The sequence below is a fragment of the Notothenia rossii genome (assembly GCF_949606895.1).
Source record: "Notothenia rossii genome assembly, chromosome: 11".
NCBI classification, from domain to species: domain Eukaryota; kingdom Metazoa; phylum Chordata; class Actinopteri; order Perciformes; family Nototheniidae; genus Notothenia; species Notothenia rossii.
The window spans coordinates 40639163-40658632 of NC_136910.1; the positions used below are offsets into that span (position 1 = coordinate 40639163).

At 43.6% G+C, this 19470-nt stretch overlaps 1 protein-coding gene across 1 annotated transcript in view; it reads left to right on the plus strand.

Annotated features, from left to right (window-relative positions):
- The first annotated feature begins 7382 nt into the window (after positions 1–7382).
- Positions 7383–19470, plus strand: part of nedd4l (NEDD4 like E3 ubiquitin protein ligase) — a 54512-nt gene continuing 42424 nt past the window's right edge. The window contains exons 1-2 of the mRNA XM_079659947.1: positions 7383–7734; positions 10326–10399. Of these exons, the coding sequence (XP_079516073.1) occupies positions 7690–7734; positions 10326–10399 (119 nt within the window). The 5' untranslated portion in view covers positions 7383–7689. The remainder of the gene's footprint in view (positions 7735–10325; positions 10400–19470) is intronic.

Below are 19470 nucleotides of genomic sequence, written 5' to 3' on the forward strand. Positions count from 1 at the left end.
CAAGTTTTTATCCTGAACTTTGAAAAATACTATGATGTATTCAAAATAAAAATAAGTATTTGAAATCATTTTTCAGGTTGAATATTATTTTGATTCAGTTCAGCAATTTTATTGAATAAAATATTTCTTTTCAGATTTCACTTTTATACATATTTTGATTTTTGAATCCTTATTTTTTCAGTTACATTGTTATCGTTTTCAGATTCAAAACAATACTTTTTTCAGTTTCAAATCTTGTCTTTTCAGGTTTCACATTGCTTTTCACCTTCAGATCGTTTTTCGCTTTCAGATCTTTTTTTTCGCTTTCAGATCTTTTTTTTTCGCTTTCAAACTTTTGGCCCTGATGTTGCTTGGGGGGGCGGGGCTTAGCAAACAGTAGTTTGGCATCCTGAGTGACTTGTTGTTGGTGTTAGGTATCACGAAAAATATAACTCAATACTTTCTATACACGATACTCCCGTGATAGGTGAGAAATAAAACTGATACCAGCGTCAAAGTTCCGTTAAGCAAGCTGTTAAGCATCGTAATTGGCAACAATCAAGGTATAAGCGCAATAAACTGTGCTAGAATTCTAGCACAGTTTATTGCTCTTATACCTATCACGGGAGTATCGTGTATAGAGGCTTTCATGATTCTGTTTAGATATGCAAGTATAAGCCATGATAGCTTATTTTATTAACACGCTAATTTGATATGAAAATCAATGGAGGCTGAGTTAACTTTGTAGGAAAACCTACCGTCCATGACTGCCCCTGAGCTGTGTTTTATTTGTTAACTTCATATTTTTCATTTCCTAAAACATTTATTTTCCTCTCATATTAACAGTGTGGATCATTGAGACAGCGTGGTGTCCAGAGTCTTATCCCGTTTTTCCACTTCCTCTGAGGGGACAGCACGGAGCGGGGGCATGAAGAAAGACCTGCACCAGCTTCACGCTGGCGTTACTGTTATCACTTGCTTAGTGTCATTTCATTTGACCAAATGTCTTTACATATACATTTCGTAGATTTTATTATTATCGACCTTTTTGTTTTATGTCCTTTTATTTAAAACATTCTTTCAGACTTCATCTTCTGGTTCAAATTTCAATAAATGTAATTTGTATAATCACTCTTTTGTCTTTATTCTACATCAAAATGTAGATTCCATTCAAATCTGTTGATTATTCATATCTTCCTCAGGCTAGGAATAGTATGTCGAATTTTTAATGCTAAATGTATATCATTTTCTCACAGGATATAGAATGAGACAACACAGTTTGTATCCATTGTGATGTACGTCCCATCCTTAACGTACACAGCTTGGATGGTTCCCTGCTTCCCCCTACTGAGGTGTCGGACAGTTTTCCAGAACAACTTTGGTGCCGCCCGAAAGTCCTTTTCCATGTCTTCTCCGAACTTCTCCCACACCCGCTGCTTTGCCTCGGCCAAGGCTGAGGCTGCTGCCCTTCGGGCCTGTCGGTACCTTGTCACTGCCTCGGGAGTCCCCCGGGATAACAAATCCCTGAAGGCCTCCTTCTTCAGTCGGACGGCTTCCCTGACCACCGGTGTCCACCAGGAGGTTCGAGGGTTCCCGCCCCTTGAGGCACCTAGGACCTTGAGACCACAGCTCCCCACCGCGGCTTCGGCGATAGAGGCTTTGAACACCGACCACTCTGGTTCAATGTCCCCAACCTCCACATGAATGCCCGAAAAGCTCCGCCGGAGATGTGAGTTGAAGGCCTCCTGAACTTGGGCCTCCTCCAGACGTTCCCAGTTCACCCGAACTACACGTTTGGGCTTACCAGGTCTATCCAGAGGCTTTCCCCGCCACTCGACCCAACTCACCACCAGATGGTGATCCTTTGACGACTCCGCCCCTCTCTTTACCCGAGTGTCCAAAACATACGGCCTCAGGTCCGATGATACGATAACGAAATCGATCATGGACCTTCTGCCTAGGGTGCTCTGGTACCACGTACACTTATGAGCATCCTTATGTTCGAACATGGTGTTTGTTATGGCCAATCCATGACTAGCACAGAAGTCCAGTAACAAACCACCACTCCGGTTCAGATCATGGGGGCCGTTCCTCCCAATCACTCCCCTCCAAGTGTCTCCATCATTGCCCACATGTGCGTTGAAGTCTCCCAGCAAGATTAAAGAGTCCCCTTCAGGAGCCCCATACAGGACTCTTTCCAGGGTCTCCAAGAAGTCCGTATACTCTGAACTGCTGTTGGGTGCATAAGCACACACAACAGTCAGAGTTTTCCTCCCCATAACCTGCAGGCGTAGGGAGGCGACCCTCTCGTCCACTGGGGTAGACTCCAACAACGAAGCACCCAACCGGGGACTTGTGAGTATCCCCACACCCGCCCGGCGCCTCACACCTTGAGCAACTCCGGAGAAGAATAGAGTCCAACCCCTATCCAGAAGTAAGGTTCTAGAGCCGACGCTGTGCGTAGAGGTGAGCCCAACCAAATCCAACTGGTAACGCTCCACCTCCCGCACAAGCTCCGACTCCTTCCCCCCCAGAGAGGTGACGTTCCACGTCCCCAAAGCCAGCTTCTGTCGCCCGGGTCTGGTCCGTCGAGACCCTCTGCCTTCACTGCCACCCTTCTGGCAGCGCACCCGACCCCATTGCTGTTTCCCGTAGGTGGTGGGCCCGCGGGACGGAGAAGCGGAGGTGTTGCCCACGTCGCCTTTTCGGGCTGTGCCCGGCCGGGCTCCGTGGCAAGCCCGGCCACCAGACGCTCGCCGACGAGTCCTCCTTCTGGGCCTGGCTCCAGAAGGGGACCCCGGGCTTCCTCCGGGCCGGGTATCCTCACTTCGTGTGTCGTCTTTCATGAGGTCTTGTGAACCAATCTTAGTCTGGCCCTTTGCCTGAGACCAATTTGCCATGGGAGACCCTAACAGGAACACAAGGTTCCAGACAACACAGCCCCAGGTTCATCAGGGCACACAACAAGAACAAGAACTGCAAACAAAAACCTATGTTAAACAAAGCTTATACATAAGCTCTCAACATGCCCAGACTTGTAGTGATTTTCACCTCTTTTAATACTTTTCACCTCATTCTGAAAGAAAGAGGCGAAATGTGCTAACGTGAATGCCATCTTGGTGTTGGTGACGTGTGCGAGACCAGAGATGTAGTTCATTGAGCGTTTCACACAAACAAATGTGTTACTTCACAGTTTTACGACACATTTTTTTTTTTTTACTTGCAAAATTATCTTTTTAATTGACAAACATCATATGTGTAATTCGTGGCACAATTCAAACGGGATCGAAAGGGAGGGACTTCGCATAATCAACAGATTTGAATGGAATCTCTAAAATTTGTATGTAAAATAAAGAAATGTAAACAGAAGATTAAGTCTCAAAGAATGTTTTAAATAAAAGGACATAAAACAAAAAGGTGGATAATAATAAAATATATTAAATGTATAGGCTATGTAAAGACATTTGGTCAAATGAAATGACACTGAGCCAGTGATAACAGCAACGCCCAGCGTGGATGAAGCTGGTGCAGGCCTTTCTTCATGCCAAATGATCAATACTTACATATATTTTCACTTGTAGTATTATTGCAATGCTGGTTCTTCTGGGGGTCTTCTGTCCACGCTCAGCTGAGCTACCGCACCGCAGCTGCCTGCACTGTACAATCGCTGGAGGACTCCGCACCCCTGAAAGTCCCGCCTACCTGGGACGTTTGTGTCAGAATTGAAAACAAAAAATGAGGGAGCGCAAATGAGAAAGCTGCAGCGAGAGCAAAAGTCTGATCATTGAAAAAGAAGCAAAGCGAACTGCAAACAAAAAGATGTGTTAAAACAAAGAAAAAATACTTATACTTTACATGATTACACAAATGATTTGTTTGCAAATTATAGTTTTATTTTTTTAATTACATTTATTTTGCTTGACTCAGTTTTTTTTCTCTTAAACTCTTAGTTTTGCTTGATTCTGAGAAAGTGTTGCTTTATCTTTATGAAACAAAACTAATCCCATAATAAACCGCTGTGTTACTCTCCTGATTTGTTTTTTACCTAGAATCATTGTCCTACTTAAGAGAAAAGCTTTCTCCCAAGCTTCAGTTTTGAAGCACACTGAAGCATTTTTTTTGTTGCAGTATCTCCTTGTATTTTCCCCATACATTTTTCTTTCAATTTTGACAAGCTCAGTCCCTGCTGATGGAAAGCATCCCCACCTGCCACCAACATACTTAGAGATGTGTTTTCCGGAGGCATTGGCATTGTTAGCTTTGCACCACACATGGCGCTTTTAATTTTGCCAAAAATCTCTATCTTTGCCTCATCAGACCACAAAACCTTGCACATGGGAGCTGGATCACCCTCATGCTTTCTGTCTAGGTGAGAAACTCCTCCCTTTGGAACCTTTGATCTTAAATCAAACAGAACAATATTTTAATGTATCATTTGTAATCCAGACGGATCTAGTCATTCAGATACAGACAGAATTACTGTTAAACATTAATAAATAAATATCGTCTCTCTATCTGACTGTGTGCTTTGTTTCTTGTTGCCCATTGTTTGTTAAACCACAGAACCCCAAGCCTACTTAAACAGATTTACGACTCTTGCACCACAATACAAAATAAACTGCGTAAGTCGGCCTATATAGTGTGAGTGTGTGTATCCTGTGGGATCCTGATTTTCTTTGCAAAACATTCAAACCCACTTCTAGGACAGTATACATGCTGCCACCATGGTGACTTTATGCACTCTGTATGAACAAAGATTGTAAAACACTTTGTGACAAATATAGCGAAGTGACCTGATAAAAACAGTGTGTATCTTCATTTCAAAGGTTCCGCTTACTGGGAGCTGTAAAAATAGCGACATGTTCGCAGTATTTGACATCCTTCTCTCTCTCAGGAATGAGACAGAGATCCTTTTTACGGATCTTTAGAGTATATGATTATTGACCCTGAATCTAGCTTCCTTTTTTACTTGTGTTCATTTACAAGATGGGGACTGAGAAAATGGAATTTCCTGGAAACTGGTAACGGTATGGAAAGTATATGTGTACTTGGCATTCAAATTACAAAATGTAATAATTATTTAAGTTAAGTAAAGCATTCAGATATTGAAAACCCTATTGGTCTCTGTCAAACAGTAGTGAAGAATAACAAACTAAAAGTAAAATAACCATACTGAAAATGTCTCCATACCAATTAAGAGGCTGCACAGTATTATCATAAAAGTGAACAAAGTGTTCAAAGTAAAATATTAGACATGACATATATCAGGTATCCTTGGCTTTTATTGAGTAATTATTAGATAGCATTATTATATTTAATAGCAATTATTTGATAAACTATTACTATAATATTCGACAATGTTTCATATTTTATCAGATCATGACATTGTAAAGTAACTATAAATGTCAAATAAATATAGAGGCAAAAGTCCAACATATCTCTCTGAATTAGAAGTCTAATGTTGCATGAAAGGTTATCACGTACTAAAGTAAGTTACACTAAGGGATTTTCTACTATCATAATAAAAGCAATATGAGTTCAATATCTTATTATGGTGAAACAGTCTTCTTCTGAAATATACCAGTGATTTGTGGTAAATAAAACCCTCTTTTATGCTGATTTTGTTAAAGGAGCTTGCTTGTTACAACCATTGGTGCTTGTTTACATTATTGCAGAGCATTTTGACTGAGTGGATGATTGTGCCGAGAGTGGCTTAGAAAATCTCTGGCCCTCCCCTTTCAGCTCTACTTAGGAGCAATAATGTTATATAATATCACCATCTGCTCTTCACGTTGGTTTAAAAGTCCCATAATGTGACATAGCCATGGTGAATGCCAGTAAACACATGAATCCGGTGATGGATGTAGAACATTTCACAATACATTTTCATTTTTAGCTCCGTTTTAATTTATAATTGTTTTCCTTTTGTTTACGTGGCAAAGGATGCTTTTGATATTTTGGTGTGATAGCTTGCTTGCCTGTGCCTGCTCTTATGATGCTGGGCTGGTGCAAAAAGAATAGGACTGAGGCACAAGCTGCAGTCACAGATGAAGGACTGACGTAAACCTATCCTCTTCTTAGAAATAAAACACTACACTGGAATGTGTCACTGTTTTTGTGTCCATGTGACAGAAACTCTCTCAATCACTGGACATCTGCTATCAGACTGCAGAGCCAAACCGTTAGAAACGATAGGAAATTACGTATATAGTGACATCTAGCGGTGCTTTCTGGAACTGTTTTGATAAAGAAATCCACTGTGTTTATGTAGTATTCTAGAATTTCATTAGTAGGCCATCTAGGCGGCAGCATAGGACCAGTGTTACTCATGCAATGTAATTTTAGAAGCAAACAACATTACATTAGATGTTAGTGAGCTGTGAATGAATAATACATTAACGACAAAGAGGCTTTTACATCTGATGATGTCCAAGTATTATTAAAACAGCATAAACAAATAGTTTTCTTTCTAATTAATGTGTACGATTTTAACCTGAGCCTGAATGTTAATTTTAAATAGGAACTCTTTCATACCCTCTTTTTTTGTACTCAATCAAGAAACAAATTGATAAAATACATGAATTAATGATGAATTAACATACTGGCCCATGTGGTAAACAAAGCCTTACCCATCAACATCAATCAATACAAGACAACAACATACAAATAAGTAGGCTACATAATACATGAACCACAATTATTACAAGAACAATAATCATTAACCTTCTCACTGTAGTATGTTTGTTCATCATTGTTATAGTCCTTATGGATTACATTTATATGAAATTAGATATGTCTTTGTACTATAAATCTATATATTTGATGTATTTAACATACAGTAGCTACACTTACTTCAATATAAACCTATTTTAATCAGTTTTACATCCTCATTTTCAGTCACTTATTTTTATACAATATTATGAATGCTGATCTACATAAAACTAGAGTTTATTTAATTTGCCACGTTGACTCCTTAACTTCAATTTCTTCATCGACCTAAATTCATGATGGGGATCACTAGTTTTATCTAATCTGTTTGTTTCTGATTGGCTGTTTTTTGCACAAGACCCGCCCCTGACAGGAACGGGCTCAGGGCTGAGTGGTAAAGACCAGAGGGACGTAACCATAGATGGACGTAACCACCATTATCAGAGTTGTCAGCTGGAAATGCAACGTTATATATTTTATTTAAAAATAAACAACACAATGTTAAACTGAGTTACTTTGCAAGGCACAGCCTGCCTAACACACCCTGAAAAAGGGAAAAAACACAGGTCCACCCCCTCTGCATATTTAATTGGCCGTTGAGGAGCTCTGAGGAATTCACGTCCCGTCTGATTGGTCAATGTTGACAGCAATAACGTCTATTCGGCACACTATTGGCTGACCTGTTAGGAGGAAGTCAAGTGTCAAAATGTTTCGGGGGATAAACTCGGAGTTGACAAAAGCGATCTGTCTCAGTTGAAACATTTTGGACACAGTTTTTTTTTTATTTCCAGGTTGTGTCCTGGATACGGACCACACTGGGAGGATTACGTTATCCGGCTGCCAACCTCATTTCTCCGTGCTGTGCCAAGGACAAGGTCTCACCGTGGACTTGACCACCACCAGACGGCAGAGAGAGCAAAGTGGGACTTTATTGTTCAAGGCTAGCTAGCTAGCTTTGCCAAGCGGCTTGTTTTTGTGTGTATAGCGTGGACCGCAGGCTATATGGCTGCGAATTACGAGCCGATATATGGACTATCAGAAGATGAGGTAAGCCTTAATCTCAACAAAGCTTTGTTATGTAGACACCAGTCATGAGTAGGTGTCTCACTGCCGTAAATAGCTTACATCAACGCTAGCCGTTAGTCAAGCTAACAAGCCCTCTCCCACATTCCATAGTAATGTTCAGGCAGCTGTCAGTTTCCTGCCTCCATGCCTGCGTGTCCACTAGTTTACTCTTTTTAGAAACAGATGCACCCCTTTGCATTCACAGCATTGACATCAAACCGACTGAGTTTAACAGTCTCACAATGCCTTGTATTTCAAGTATTGTCTGCACGACTTGCAGCTCCACAGTGATATTGGGAAGCCCAGAGGGGCATGTCAAGCTGAAGCACTCTGTCTGATTTAAATACCGCCTTTTGTCAGCTATCACAGCTGTTTGATGGTGAGCTGACCGCTAAACGAGTTTTAAGCGGAGGCATGTACATTACGTCTTGCCCTGTCAACTGAGGTCGATATTTTCTTTAGTGATGAACTCTGTGTCATCTTAGACATACAGATGTACATCAATAACGTAGTGTAACGTAAATACGATGATGAAAATGTTGTTTTATATAGGAGCACGATAGTGATGAATAAAATCCTCTCTCTAACAGACAGATCAGTCAACTACCTATCATACATTACCAATGCATTCAGAAATAGCAAGGATTGATGATTAACAATCATTCTTTCATATGTGTATCCATGGTTCTAGAAAACTAAATTAGGGGCGTGACTCAGATCTTTAAGTTTGTCAACAATGGACCAACCTGTCACTATTATAGCAGGAAGCTGACAACATTTGCATGTGACGTTGTTATGCCCATTTATGGAAATAATGTCTTTGATGCATTACATATTAAACTGCCATATATCTAAATAATCCGAAACTCAAGGCAAGGCAATTTTATTTATATAGCACCTTTCAGTACGCGACAAAGTGCTTTTACAAAATAAAAACAAAAGACATTTAAGAATACATTTACAACATAAACACATTATTAAATGGCATTTAAAAACAGGCATGCAAAGATAATTAAATAAATAAATCAACACAGCAGGTAATACATGAATAAAAGGCATACTGCAGTGTGAGTATGAACAGCTCAATTAAAAGCAGCGGCAAATAGATATGTTTTTAGTCTGGTTTTGAAAATAAGAAGTGTTTCAGCGGACCTGCACGATTCGGGTAGTTTGTTCCAGATTGTCGGGGCATAATAGCTAAACGCTGCTTTTCCATGCTTAGTTCTATGGGGTTGTTGTTCTGATAACTAACTTTTAGGATTAGGTAGAAGAACCCAGCCAGTGTGTGATTGTGTTTTTCTACGTGGTTCACTTGAATAGCTTCTTGATTCCCTGTCTGTCAGTCATTACCGGAGAAGAATGCCAGTAAAAACTCCCCACATGGCAACACTGGCTATTTTTGGTTAATATTCACCGTATTGCAGGTATTACATCACCTCATGTGATCTCCACTTGTAATGGCCTATATACCCAAGATGCTGCACTTCTTAAATCTTTATAACTCATTCTCAGGCAAACATTCAGATATGCTGCAAGACCATGGTGGCCTCAGGTAACAGTTGGGTCTGCCCCCCCTCCCTCATTCCTTCCTTTTCTCCTTTCACTAATCAGTTCACTTGTAATATATACAACTATAACAACATTTGCTGTAAGGCTCGATGTACAAATAATTATATTTTTTCAGAATACCCACACAAAGCAGTGTCAGTGTCAGATCTCCTATTAAGACCCCAATTCTAGACAAGTAATTAGTTTGTTAATCTGTGAACCAACCATACAGCATTAAAGTGGTTTATCTCAATGTACAATTTCTTCTGCAGGAGTTGCTTTTGGAATGAGATTTATAGAAACTGATGAACTACAATATTATCATGTTTTGCTATAAAACATGTCAATAAAGCTTCTGTTTTGTCATGTACCAGAACTCATTCCATTTCTCGGTCAGGGTTATTGACTTTATCTTGCAGGTTCACATATGTGTGTGGGTTGATAGTGCTTGGCAATAATTGAAAAATAATCATTTATTGCTGTTCAATTTAATTGTATCATGATGAAATCTTATACCGGATACACAATTAAGTTATTTGAGTTGATGTTGCAACCACAGATTAACTCAAATTTGTTGGAAAATGTAATGAAATACTTAAAGGGAAAATGATTTTAATATTTAGTTTTTGTTTTTAAATCACACTTAAAACGAACTTTACATACTGTGAACATACGGACATTTTAAAAATGTATTTCTTCTTGATAATTTAACTTGAAACTTGTGTTCATTTTGCCCTCACATTCTTAATTAAACGCGAAAATACTAATTTATACTATTGTTGTAAACTCCTGTGATTTTACACAGGAGTTTACAACAATAGGCATTACCATGTGGTTATTTTGTATGGACTATTTATTTATTTTGAGAATTAGAAGAAAACATACTATATTGTTATCGAGACATAGTATACAATAGTATGTGATAGAAGAATGGTACCATTTTGCCAATTACGAGCTTGGGTTATTGTATTGTTTTTCTATTAATTTGATTTATGTTTTTGTCCATATTTATTTTTCTTCCGCAGAATGAAACGAGAGTGCTGCGGGTTAAGGTCATTGCAGGAATGGATCTGGCGAAGAAAGACATCATTGGAGCCAGGTGAGCATCACAAGACACACCAGAAGATGCTGTTTTTATCAGAGGGTCCTTAGCATTATGTCATCATTGTGTACTAGACATGTAGGCCTGGTCAGTGCTTCAGATCAGGTACACTGCCACTCATATTGCACCTCTTTTGTCAAATGTAGTCTTATGTTTTAATATGTTTGCTTCTGTTTGGCTCTCTAAAGCTCACATATGTATTGTTATTTTTATAACTGTTACTTAACATACAATGTTTATGGGAGAAAAAAGCGAATGAATGTCAATGAATATAGCATCCTGCCATTTGAGGAACTCCTTTAGTCTTTTCATCCTTGGCCAGCAGAGTGTTATGCACTATGATTACACTTCTTTACAAAGACCAAGTTTTAATCAATCATTACCTACCTGCCTCTCCTTCTCATTAGTCATAACTCACCTTTATGATAGTTAAAGCAAATAATTGAGTAATAATAATACACCCCCACGACCCACGTGCTTTCTTACACGTAGGAAGACATGTTTAACTTACACCTTTGTTGGTTTTGAATGCTCATCAAGGCCCCTTTCTTCTTCTGTTGTCAGACCTTCTTTCTTACTGTGCGATTCCGTGATGATGAGTAACCAACTCTTATCCCAACTTTTATGCAATGTTAAATAATACCCCTCTCTGGAGTTGTATTTTAAATCTTTTTTTTGTTCTTTCGCACGGAGTGCTGTGACTTCTTCCCTGTAAATGTAAATGACCCACCGTTAGTTGCCGCTAAATCAGTTATAATTCTATTTGTGTGCTTTTAGTCTAGGCCAGAGGCATCATTATGTCTAGTGGCCTAACTTTAAGGATGGACCTTTGTTTAAAGGCATTTGGTTTTGCTGAAATGACTGATCCATTCATGTACTTGCTACAGTCAGAATGACCAACCATCTTTTCTGTTTTGCCTTCAGGAAGTCAGTTATTTTCAAAGGCACATTCAGTGACATATTGTTTGACTTCTCATGGGCCTTCCTGGTGACACAGGTAATGAAGTTCTATGATAGCCTATAAAACAATTACGTTTATATGTAACCGGCTGTGTCTGACTCTGCGTTGTGTTGTGTAGAAAGACGACGACCCAGACGTGTAGCTTCATTCAGGATGTACATTTATTTTCACTCCTGACGAAACAGCGACAGAAAGAAAACATTTCTCCAGTCAGTACTCTCTTTAACGTGCCCCTCTCCCACAGAGATCAGTATCAAAAAGGGCATAACGTAAAAAGTAACACAACATACCTGACGAAACAGCGACAGAAAGAAAACATTTCTCCAGTCAGTACTCTCTTTAACGTGCCCCTATACAAATTAAACAACACAGAAATACATTGTGAACACCCGTGAGACACTACAACAAAAATAAGTAATAAAAAGTAACTTAAAGTGCATAAAGTCGACACTAAAACACGGAAATTGCTTCTGGCTGAAGAGCCGCCTACCTCTCCCACAGAGATCAGTATCAAAAGGGGAGAACGATGCATGAACCCCGCGAAAAAAAGGGGAACAGTGTCACATACATAAGGAACGTAGGGGTACACGCTAAAATTATAGTTCCACATACTGATGTGAGTCCTACTGCGTCAGGTATTAACACAAGATGAAACAAGAATAAACACAGATTTTGTGTAATTATATAGACATATTTACATAATATATTATATACAAATGAGACATAACTGTCCCTGTTACACTCACCCCGCTAGAATTATGCAAAATTCTGGGTCGCAAAACAATCCACATATAAACACACTGGCCATTACAACAAGCAACAAAACCATATGAAACAGCAATAAGAGCTTCCTACCTAAAGGATAAGAGAATGAGGGACTCGCTTGGGCCCAGCAAGAACCCACAGTACTCTACAGACAAGGTGAGGTGCAGTTTACACCCCACACCCTGGCCAAACGATGTGGATGAGCGAAAAATAAAAAAAGGCTCAATACAGCAGTATATCACCAGAGCACAAATAATGGCTAACACGCCACATTTCACACATTAATAACAGCACGCGGCCTTATCTCAACCCTCAAGAAGGGACTCAAGTTGTGCCATGGACTCAATGAAGCGGCGCACAGGTCTAATGACTCTGCCGAATCGTGAGGTAACCTGGCCATCTACATGTGATGCTTGACGCTTATTGGCAGGGGGCCGTTGTGGCAGAGGAGCTGGGAAAGCCATTGGGGTCTCTACAGCAGTTGCAGGGTCACTAGAAACGGGGGTGACCAACACAGAAGGAGGTGGTGGGTGGTCTGGATGAACAGAGTCATCAAAAGGGGACTGCTCAAGGACCCATGAGGCGGTGCGGCCATCCTCCCCGTCAACATCCGAGAGGGAACCAGCTAGGGATGGCCCAGCTGTTGCAGCTGCTGTGTCTAACTCGGACACCTCTGTCCCATGCCAATCAGATGCCGGAGCGGTATCGGTCATGCTAGGGGTAGGTGCGGGCACAGGAGCATCATCTTCACCATCCGAGGCCTCCTCCAGCGGAAGGAAGTTGACTTGCAGCAGCAGGTTTCGGTGAACAACACGCTCATGTCCCTCTGGATCCCTGATCCGGTAGATATGGAGGGCTGGTTTTGAGGCCACCACAGTGTGCACAACAGGCATCCACTTGTCAGAAAGCTTGCATTTTCCCTTGGCGCCTTTGTTCGCCAGCAGCACCTGGTCACCGACAGACAGAGGTTGGCCCCTGACCCGTTTGTTATACTGGTCACTCTGATGTCTCTGCTCCGCTGTGCAGTTTTTCTGGGCCAGTGCCATGGCACAGTGCAGGTCTTCCAAGAGGGATTTCACGTAGGCATTGTAGTCACACACAGTCACATCATGAAGTACATTCCTGAACAGAAGGTCCACTGGCAGCCTTGGGATTCTCCCGAACATCAAATAGAAGGGCGCGAACCCAGTGGTCTCATGGACAGTGCAATTGTACACGAAAGTCATTGTCTGTATTATCTGCGGCCACTTCTGTTTGGAGCGAAGTGGTAGAGACCTCAACATGTTGCCCAGGGTGCGGTTGAACCTCTCTGTGCCGCCGTTCCCCATAGGGTGGTAAGGTGTGGTGTGGGACTTGTCAACCCCTGACAACTGCAAGAGCTCAGCAATCAGCTCACTTTCAAAGTTTGCTCCCTGGTCAGAATGAAGGCGCTGAGGGAAGCCATAAACACAGAAAAAGTTGTCCCACAGCTTCTTGGCTACTCTCTTAGCTGTCTGATCCTGGCAGGGGAAAGCATGTGCCAACTTTGTATAGTGATCGGTGATCACAAGAACATCCACAGACTTGTTGTGACGGTCTTCAGCTGACCAGAAGTCGATGCACACAAGCTCCAGAGGGGCAGAGGTCTTAATGCTCTCCAGTGGGGCTCTTGCGGAAGGTTCAGGAGTCTTGCTGAGAACACATCTGTGGCAGTGCTTCACATGATTGTGGACATCCTTCTCCATGTCGTACCAGAAGAAACGCTGGCGGGCCAGAGACAGTGTGCGGGGCTGACCTTGATGGCCAGCATGGTCGTGAACACCAGATAATGCATCTGCCTTTAGCGACTCCGGCACCACGAACTGGGACCTCTTCTGTCTAGTCAAGGGATCTTTCGTGACCCTGTAGAGGACGCCATTCAGAAGAGTCAGTTTATCCCACTGCTTCAAGACTCTCAGAGTCGGCTGACTCTCATTGTAGCGTTCCCGTCTGGAAGGCCTGCGCTTCCTGTCGACATAGAGAGCGACCCTGGAAATTACTGGGTCCTGTTGCTGGTGTGACTGCAGCTCAGAAAGAGATAGGGAATGCAACGTGTCCTGGCCAGGTGGTTCAAAGGTGGTGAGGTGATCAACCAGGGAGGCTGCACGCTCCCTAGGAGCAGAGTCCCACTCGTCCAAGGAGGGAAGAAGAGAAGAGACCTCATCCTCAGACATTGAACCTTCAATGGCGTCAGAGTGAGATGGACCCTCCAGTGACTGTGGTTGGCAGGTGAGGCGGAAGGCATCTTGCACAGACCCATCACTGACGTCACAGACCTGGTCCAGTAGCTCCAAGTAGGGTTCACGCAGCAACCGTTCCCTCAAAGGTTTCACGAAAGGGTCTCTGCTGAGGGCATCCGCCACCACGTTCAACCTGCCGGGAATATGTTTGATTTCGAAGGAATACGGAGCCAACTTAGCAACCCACCGCTGCTCACAGGCGTCAAGTTTCGGCTTGGTCATGATATATGTGAGAGGATTGTTATCTGACCAGACGGTGAATCTGTGACCCTTGAGCCAGTGGCTAAACTTCTCACAAACCGCCCACTTTAGAGCCAAGAACTCCAGTCTGTGTGCAGGATAATTGAGCTGGCTGCGACTGAGAGTTTTGCTTGCAAAGGCGATGGGTCTTGCCTTCTCCTCACCAGCAGAAATTTGGGACAGTACAGCACCCAGACCATCAAGGGAAGCATCGGTGGAGAGGATGAAAGGCCTATCAAAGTCTGGGTGTGCCAGCACCACGCTGTTGAGGAGTGCGTGTCTCAGATCATCAAATGCCTTCTCACAGGCAGGGGTCCAATCCTGAGGAGTCAGTTCTCGAAAGGTGCCAGCTCTTCTCCGACCGAAAGAGCCCTTGGCTTTCCTCTTCTGCCCTGCAGTTAAGGCGTAGAGTGGCTTTGCGATGGAAGAACAGCCAGGAATGAAGTGTTGATAATACAGCACCATCCCGAGGAAAGACCTGACCTTCCGCTGAGATGGGGTGCAACCGTCGTCGTTCATGAGATCCTCCTTCCCGAAAGCTGAGATGACCCTCACCTTCTCTTGGTCGACTGAGACCCCACTGCTGTCTATCACGTGACCCAGAAACCCCACAGTCCTGCGAAGGAAGTAGCACTTCTTCTGAGACAGCTTCAGGTTGTTGGCTCTGAGCCGCGAGAAGACAGTCTCCAGCCGTTTCAGGGCTTCCTCCTCGGATGGAGCAAAGACAAGCAGGTCGTCCAAATAACAGAGGAGGCTGGAGAAGTTCAAATCACCAAACACACTCATCATCATCCGCATAAAGGACGCGGGACTGTTGCAAAGACCTTGGGGAAGTCTGTTGTACTCATACAGGCCTAAGGGTGTTGTGAATGCCGAGTACTTCCTGTCAGACTCATGGAGGGGGATGTTGTAGAACCCCGATGTGAGATCCATGGTGCTGAAAAAGGCGTTTCCACCAAGGGCAGCAAGACAGTCGGCCTGGTGAGGCAGCGGGTGGGCGTCCTTGACGGTCTTGGCATTAAGCCAGCGAAAGTCAGTGCAGATCCTTAACTCTCCTGACTTCTTCCAGACAAGGACCAGCGGCGATGCATACTCACTGACTGATTTACTGATGATGCCTTTCAACTCCATCTCAGACAGCACCTCTCTCAGTTTGTGATAGTGTGCTGGAGGGACACGGCGATAGGGTAGCCTGAAGGGGTGATCATCAGTGAGATGAATCCGGTGGACGAACTCTTTCGCTTCCCCACAGTCCAGCTTGTCTTTGGAGAAGACATCCTGGTAAGTGAGCAACAGTTCAGAGAGTCTCTTTTTCCATTCATCTGACACCGCACAGCCTTCGAGGTCGATGTCTGCCAATCCACAGTCTTTAAGCTGCTGAGCGTGGGTAGAGCTGGCATCTGAGTTGGGAGGAGGGTCAGCTGCCTGACTGGTCTGTGGCCTATTCACACCCTGAGAGAGGGGAAGGTCTTCCATCGCGACACAAGTAAACACATCGGCCACTTTAGCATTGCGGCGTAGTGTCACGGGACTCTTGGTTGGGTTAAGGACCTTCATAGGGACCCAACGATCTCCCCACATGGGTGCCACAACCCGTCCCACAATAATGTCTTTGGGGGCTGAACGGGAGGAGATGGGCTCCACAATGACAGTGCTCCCAGGGGACACAGGAACACTGCCAGGTAGCTTTCCCCACACCAGATACTCCTTCTGTGGTGCTAGAGTGATAGCTTGCCGTAGCTTGACCGTGCCAACCTTGTCAGGCAGTTCAGGACCAGACCAACGAGTGATGCAGCTGAGCAACTGAAGAAACTGCTCACAGTCGGGGTCTGAGGTGTTGGACTGGATGAGCTCCCAGTACTTCTCATCAGACTTCATCCTCTGTAATATGGGCCTGATGACGTTGCTACCAATAATGAGTTCGTCTCTCTGCCCTGGGACAAGGAAAGTTGGCACAATGAATTTAGAACCGTAAACCTCAATCTCCAGGTCATAGATACATCTGGGTTGTGTCATAAGGCCACCACAGCCAACTAGGACCACCTTCTCTGGCACAGGCTGAGGACAAGGGAGGACACCAGCAGCTCTAAGATTGGACTCTGCCTCTTCGCTGAGTGTGCATGACATGCTCCCTGAATCAAGCATCCCCCTTAAAGTTGACTGACCCCCTACTAACACTGGGGTATAAAACAAGTCATTGGCTCCTTCAACTCTATGTGAACCCACAGCAATCACAGTTTTGTCATCAGGAAGATTACTACAGCAGTTTCACATATGTTGATCTTAAGTCATTTTCCTCACTGAGGGTGTCACTAGTGCCGCCCATGCTATCCCTCTCACTGCACGGGCGGGCTAGTTTTAAACCAGCATTGGAGGGAGAAGGTGGCATGGCTGAGGAAGGATGAGGCCTGTGGGCACTGATTTCTTATGTGACCAGGACTGAAGCAGTTAAGGCATAATCTGTAAAGCCTGCAGTGTGCATGGGTTGAATGGTCCCTGGAGCCACAAACCTTGCATGGAAAGGACTCAGATGCCTGCTGGTAACGGGGTCGACCATTCTGACGGTGGACTTGTTGGTGGTTGCCTGGCTGACCATTCTGACGGTGGCTTGTTGGTGGTTACCTGGCTGATGGTAGTCTGGCCTTTGACTGGTTGTAAGGGAAGCGTTGCACATAGCCAGAACTCTGTCAAACATTGCAACTACCTGTTGAACACCAGCGTCGGTAGTAGGTGGGTTGACGGTGGTAGGGGCTGGGTCAGAGACAGCAGAGAGAGGCAGGGATAAGGGGACACTTGGGACTCACCCTAGCATGGTCTGGCTGAGGCTGACTGTAAGCAAGGGCAGTGGCCGGTAGAGAGTTGGGAGGGGGGTCTGGTTGGTGCGCTAATGAGGCCTGAGACATCCCCAGATTGACAGGGCGAAAAGAATCAGTCACAGGGCTCTGACTATAAACTGACAGACCCACCACATTATGAGACTGCGCTGCTGTTTTTCTCACATTTCTCATATGGGCGTCCAGACGCTCCTGAACCTCAGCCGTGGTCCACCGCTCAGGTGCCTTCAGTTGGAATGATATGGCGAGACTGGGGTCAGGACAGTGATTAATGAACATCAAGACCACTTCTGCACTGGGTCATCTACACATGTTACCTCGCCTCCGGAGGCACTCGTCCGCAGCATCTATTGACTTGTTAAGGCGTATCCAATAGTCCATAGCACTTTCACCAGCACGTGGAACAGTGCCGTAAAAATCTTTCATGGGCAAGTTAGAGTATGACAGCTCACTAAAGTTACCCTTTAATATGTCAAACACAGCTGTGGCAGGTCGGTCGCCACTCAAGTCAGGTCGGCTGCGGATTGACACTTTCACCACATCCCTGGCTTTACCTGTTAGTCTTGACATAATCAGATCAAACCTTTCTACGTGAGTGGTCACATTTCACTCTATTCAGGTAACATCTCATCATGTCCTCCCATTCATGAATAGAAAATACATCAGCACGATCACCCTGAAGTAAGGCGGAGCCTTGGTGTCTGACTGCACCACAACCTTCAATTGAGACAAATCAGCCTGGTGGGACGGGTGTGGATTGGTGGGAGACTGAGGCTGGGCAGCACTGGGCTGGTGCATGGTGCTTGATATGTTCTCACCTATCTGTTTAGCCAAACTGTTATCATTTCCCCAAAAGCTTCAACAGATACTACTTGTGTAAGTTTACGGTCTGGCTGCATAATAGGTGTGGAGCTTGCAGCAGGTGTTAATGTCGGGTTGAAATCACTAGCGAACCCAAACTCTTTCACTCCTTTAAGTCGCTGGCCCCTCCCCAACCCAAATGTGACATCATGCCCACTAACATCCATATTGTTAATGACAACAACAAAAAAATCCCACAAAGCAATCAAAACACAGTTTAAAGCCACCCACAAGAGATAAAACACTAAAATAAAATAAAATGATAAAACACAGATAGACAGATATACTCAGTGATAAGTGTCCTCTCAGACTCAGTGCATCTCTCAATTTGAATATGTACACTGTCCCTTTAACGCACCTGCCGTCGCAGCAAGAGAGGGGGAAAAAAAAAAAAAAAAAAAAAAGAGGAAAAAAAAAAAACACACACTCCAGTCTTTCCTTCTTCCCGCCGGTGGGAAGCAGCTTTACCCCGGGGACCAGACGGCGCTGGTCGCGGATACAACGGGTCGTCACGGCACCAAGTGTTACCGGCTGTGTCTGACTCTGCGTTGTGTTGTGTAGAAAGACGACGACCCAGACGTGTAGCTTCATTCAGGATGTACATTTATTTCACTCCTGACGAAACAGCGACAGAAAGAAAACATTTCTCCAGTCAGTACTCTCTTTAACGTGCCCTCTCCCACAGAGATCAGTATCAAAAAGGGCATAACGTAAAAAGTAACACAACATACCTGACGAAACAGCGACAGAAAGAAAACATTTCTCCAGTCAGTACTCTCTTTAACGTGCCCTATACAAATTAAACAACACAGAAATACATTGTGAACACCCGTGAGACACTACAACAAAAATAAGTAATAAAAAGTAACTTAAAGTGCATAAAGTCGACACTAAAACACGGAAATTGCTTCTGGCTGAAGAGCGCCTACCTCTCCCACAGAGATCAGTATCAAAAGGGGAGAACGATGCATGAACCCGCGAAAAAAAGGGAACAGTGTCACATACATAAGGAACGTAGGGGTACACGCTAAAATTATAGTTCCACATACTGATGTGAGTCCTACTGCGTCAGGTATTAACACAAGATGAAACAAGAATAACACAGATTTTGTGTAATTATATAGACATATTTACATAATATATTATATA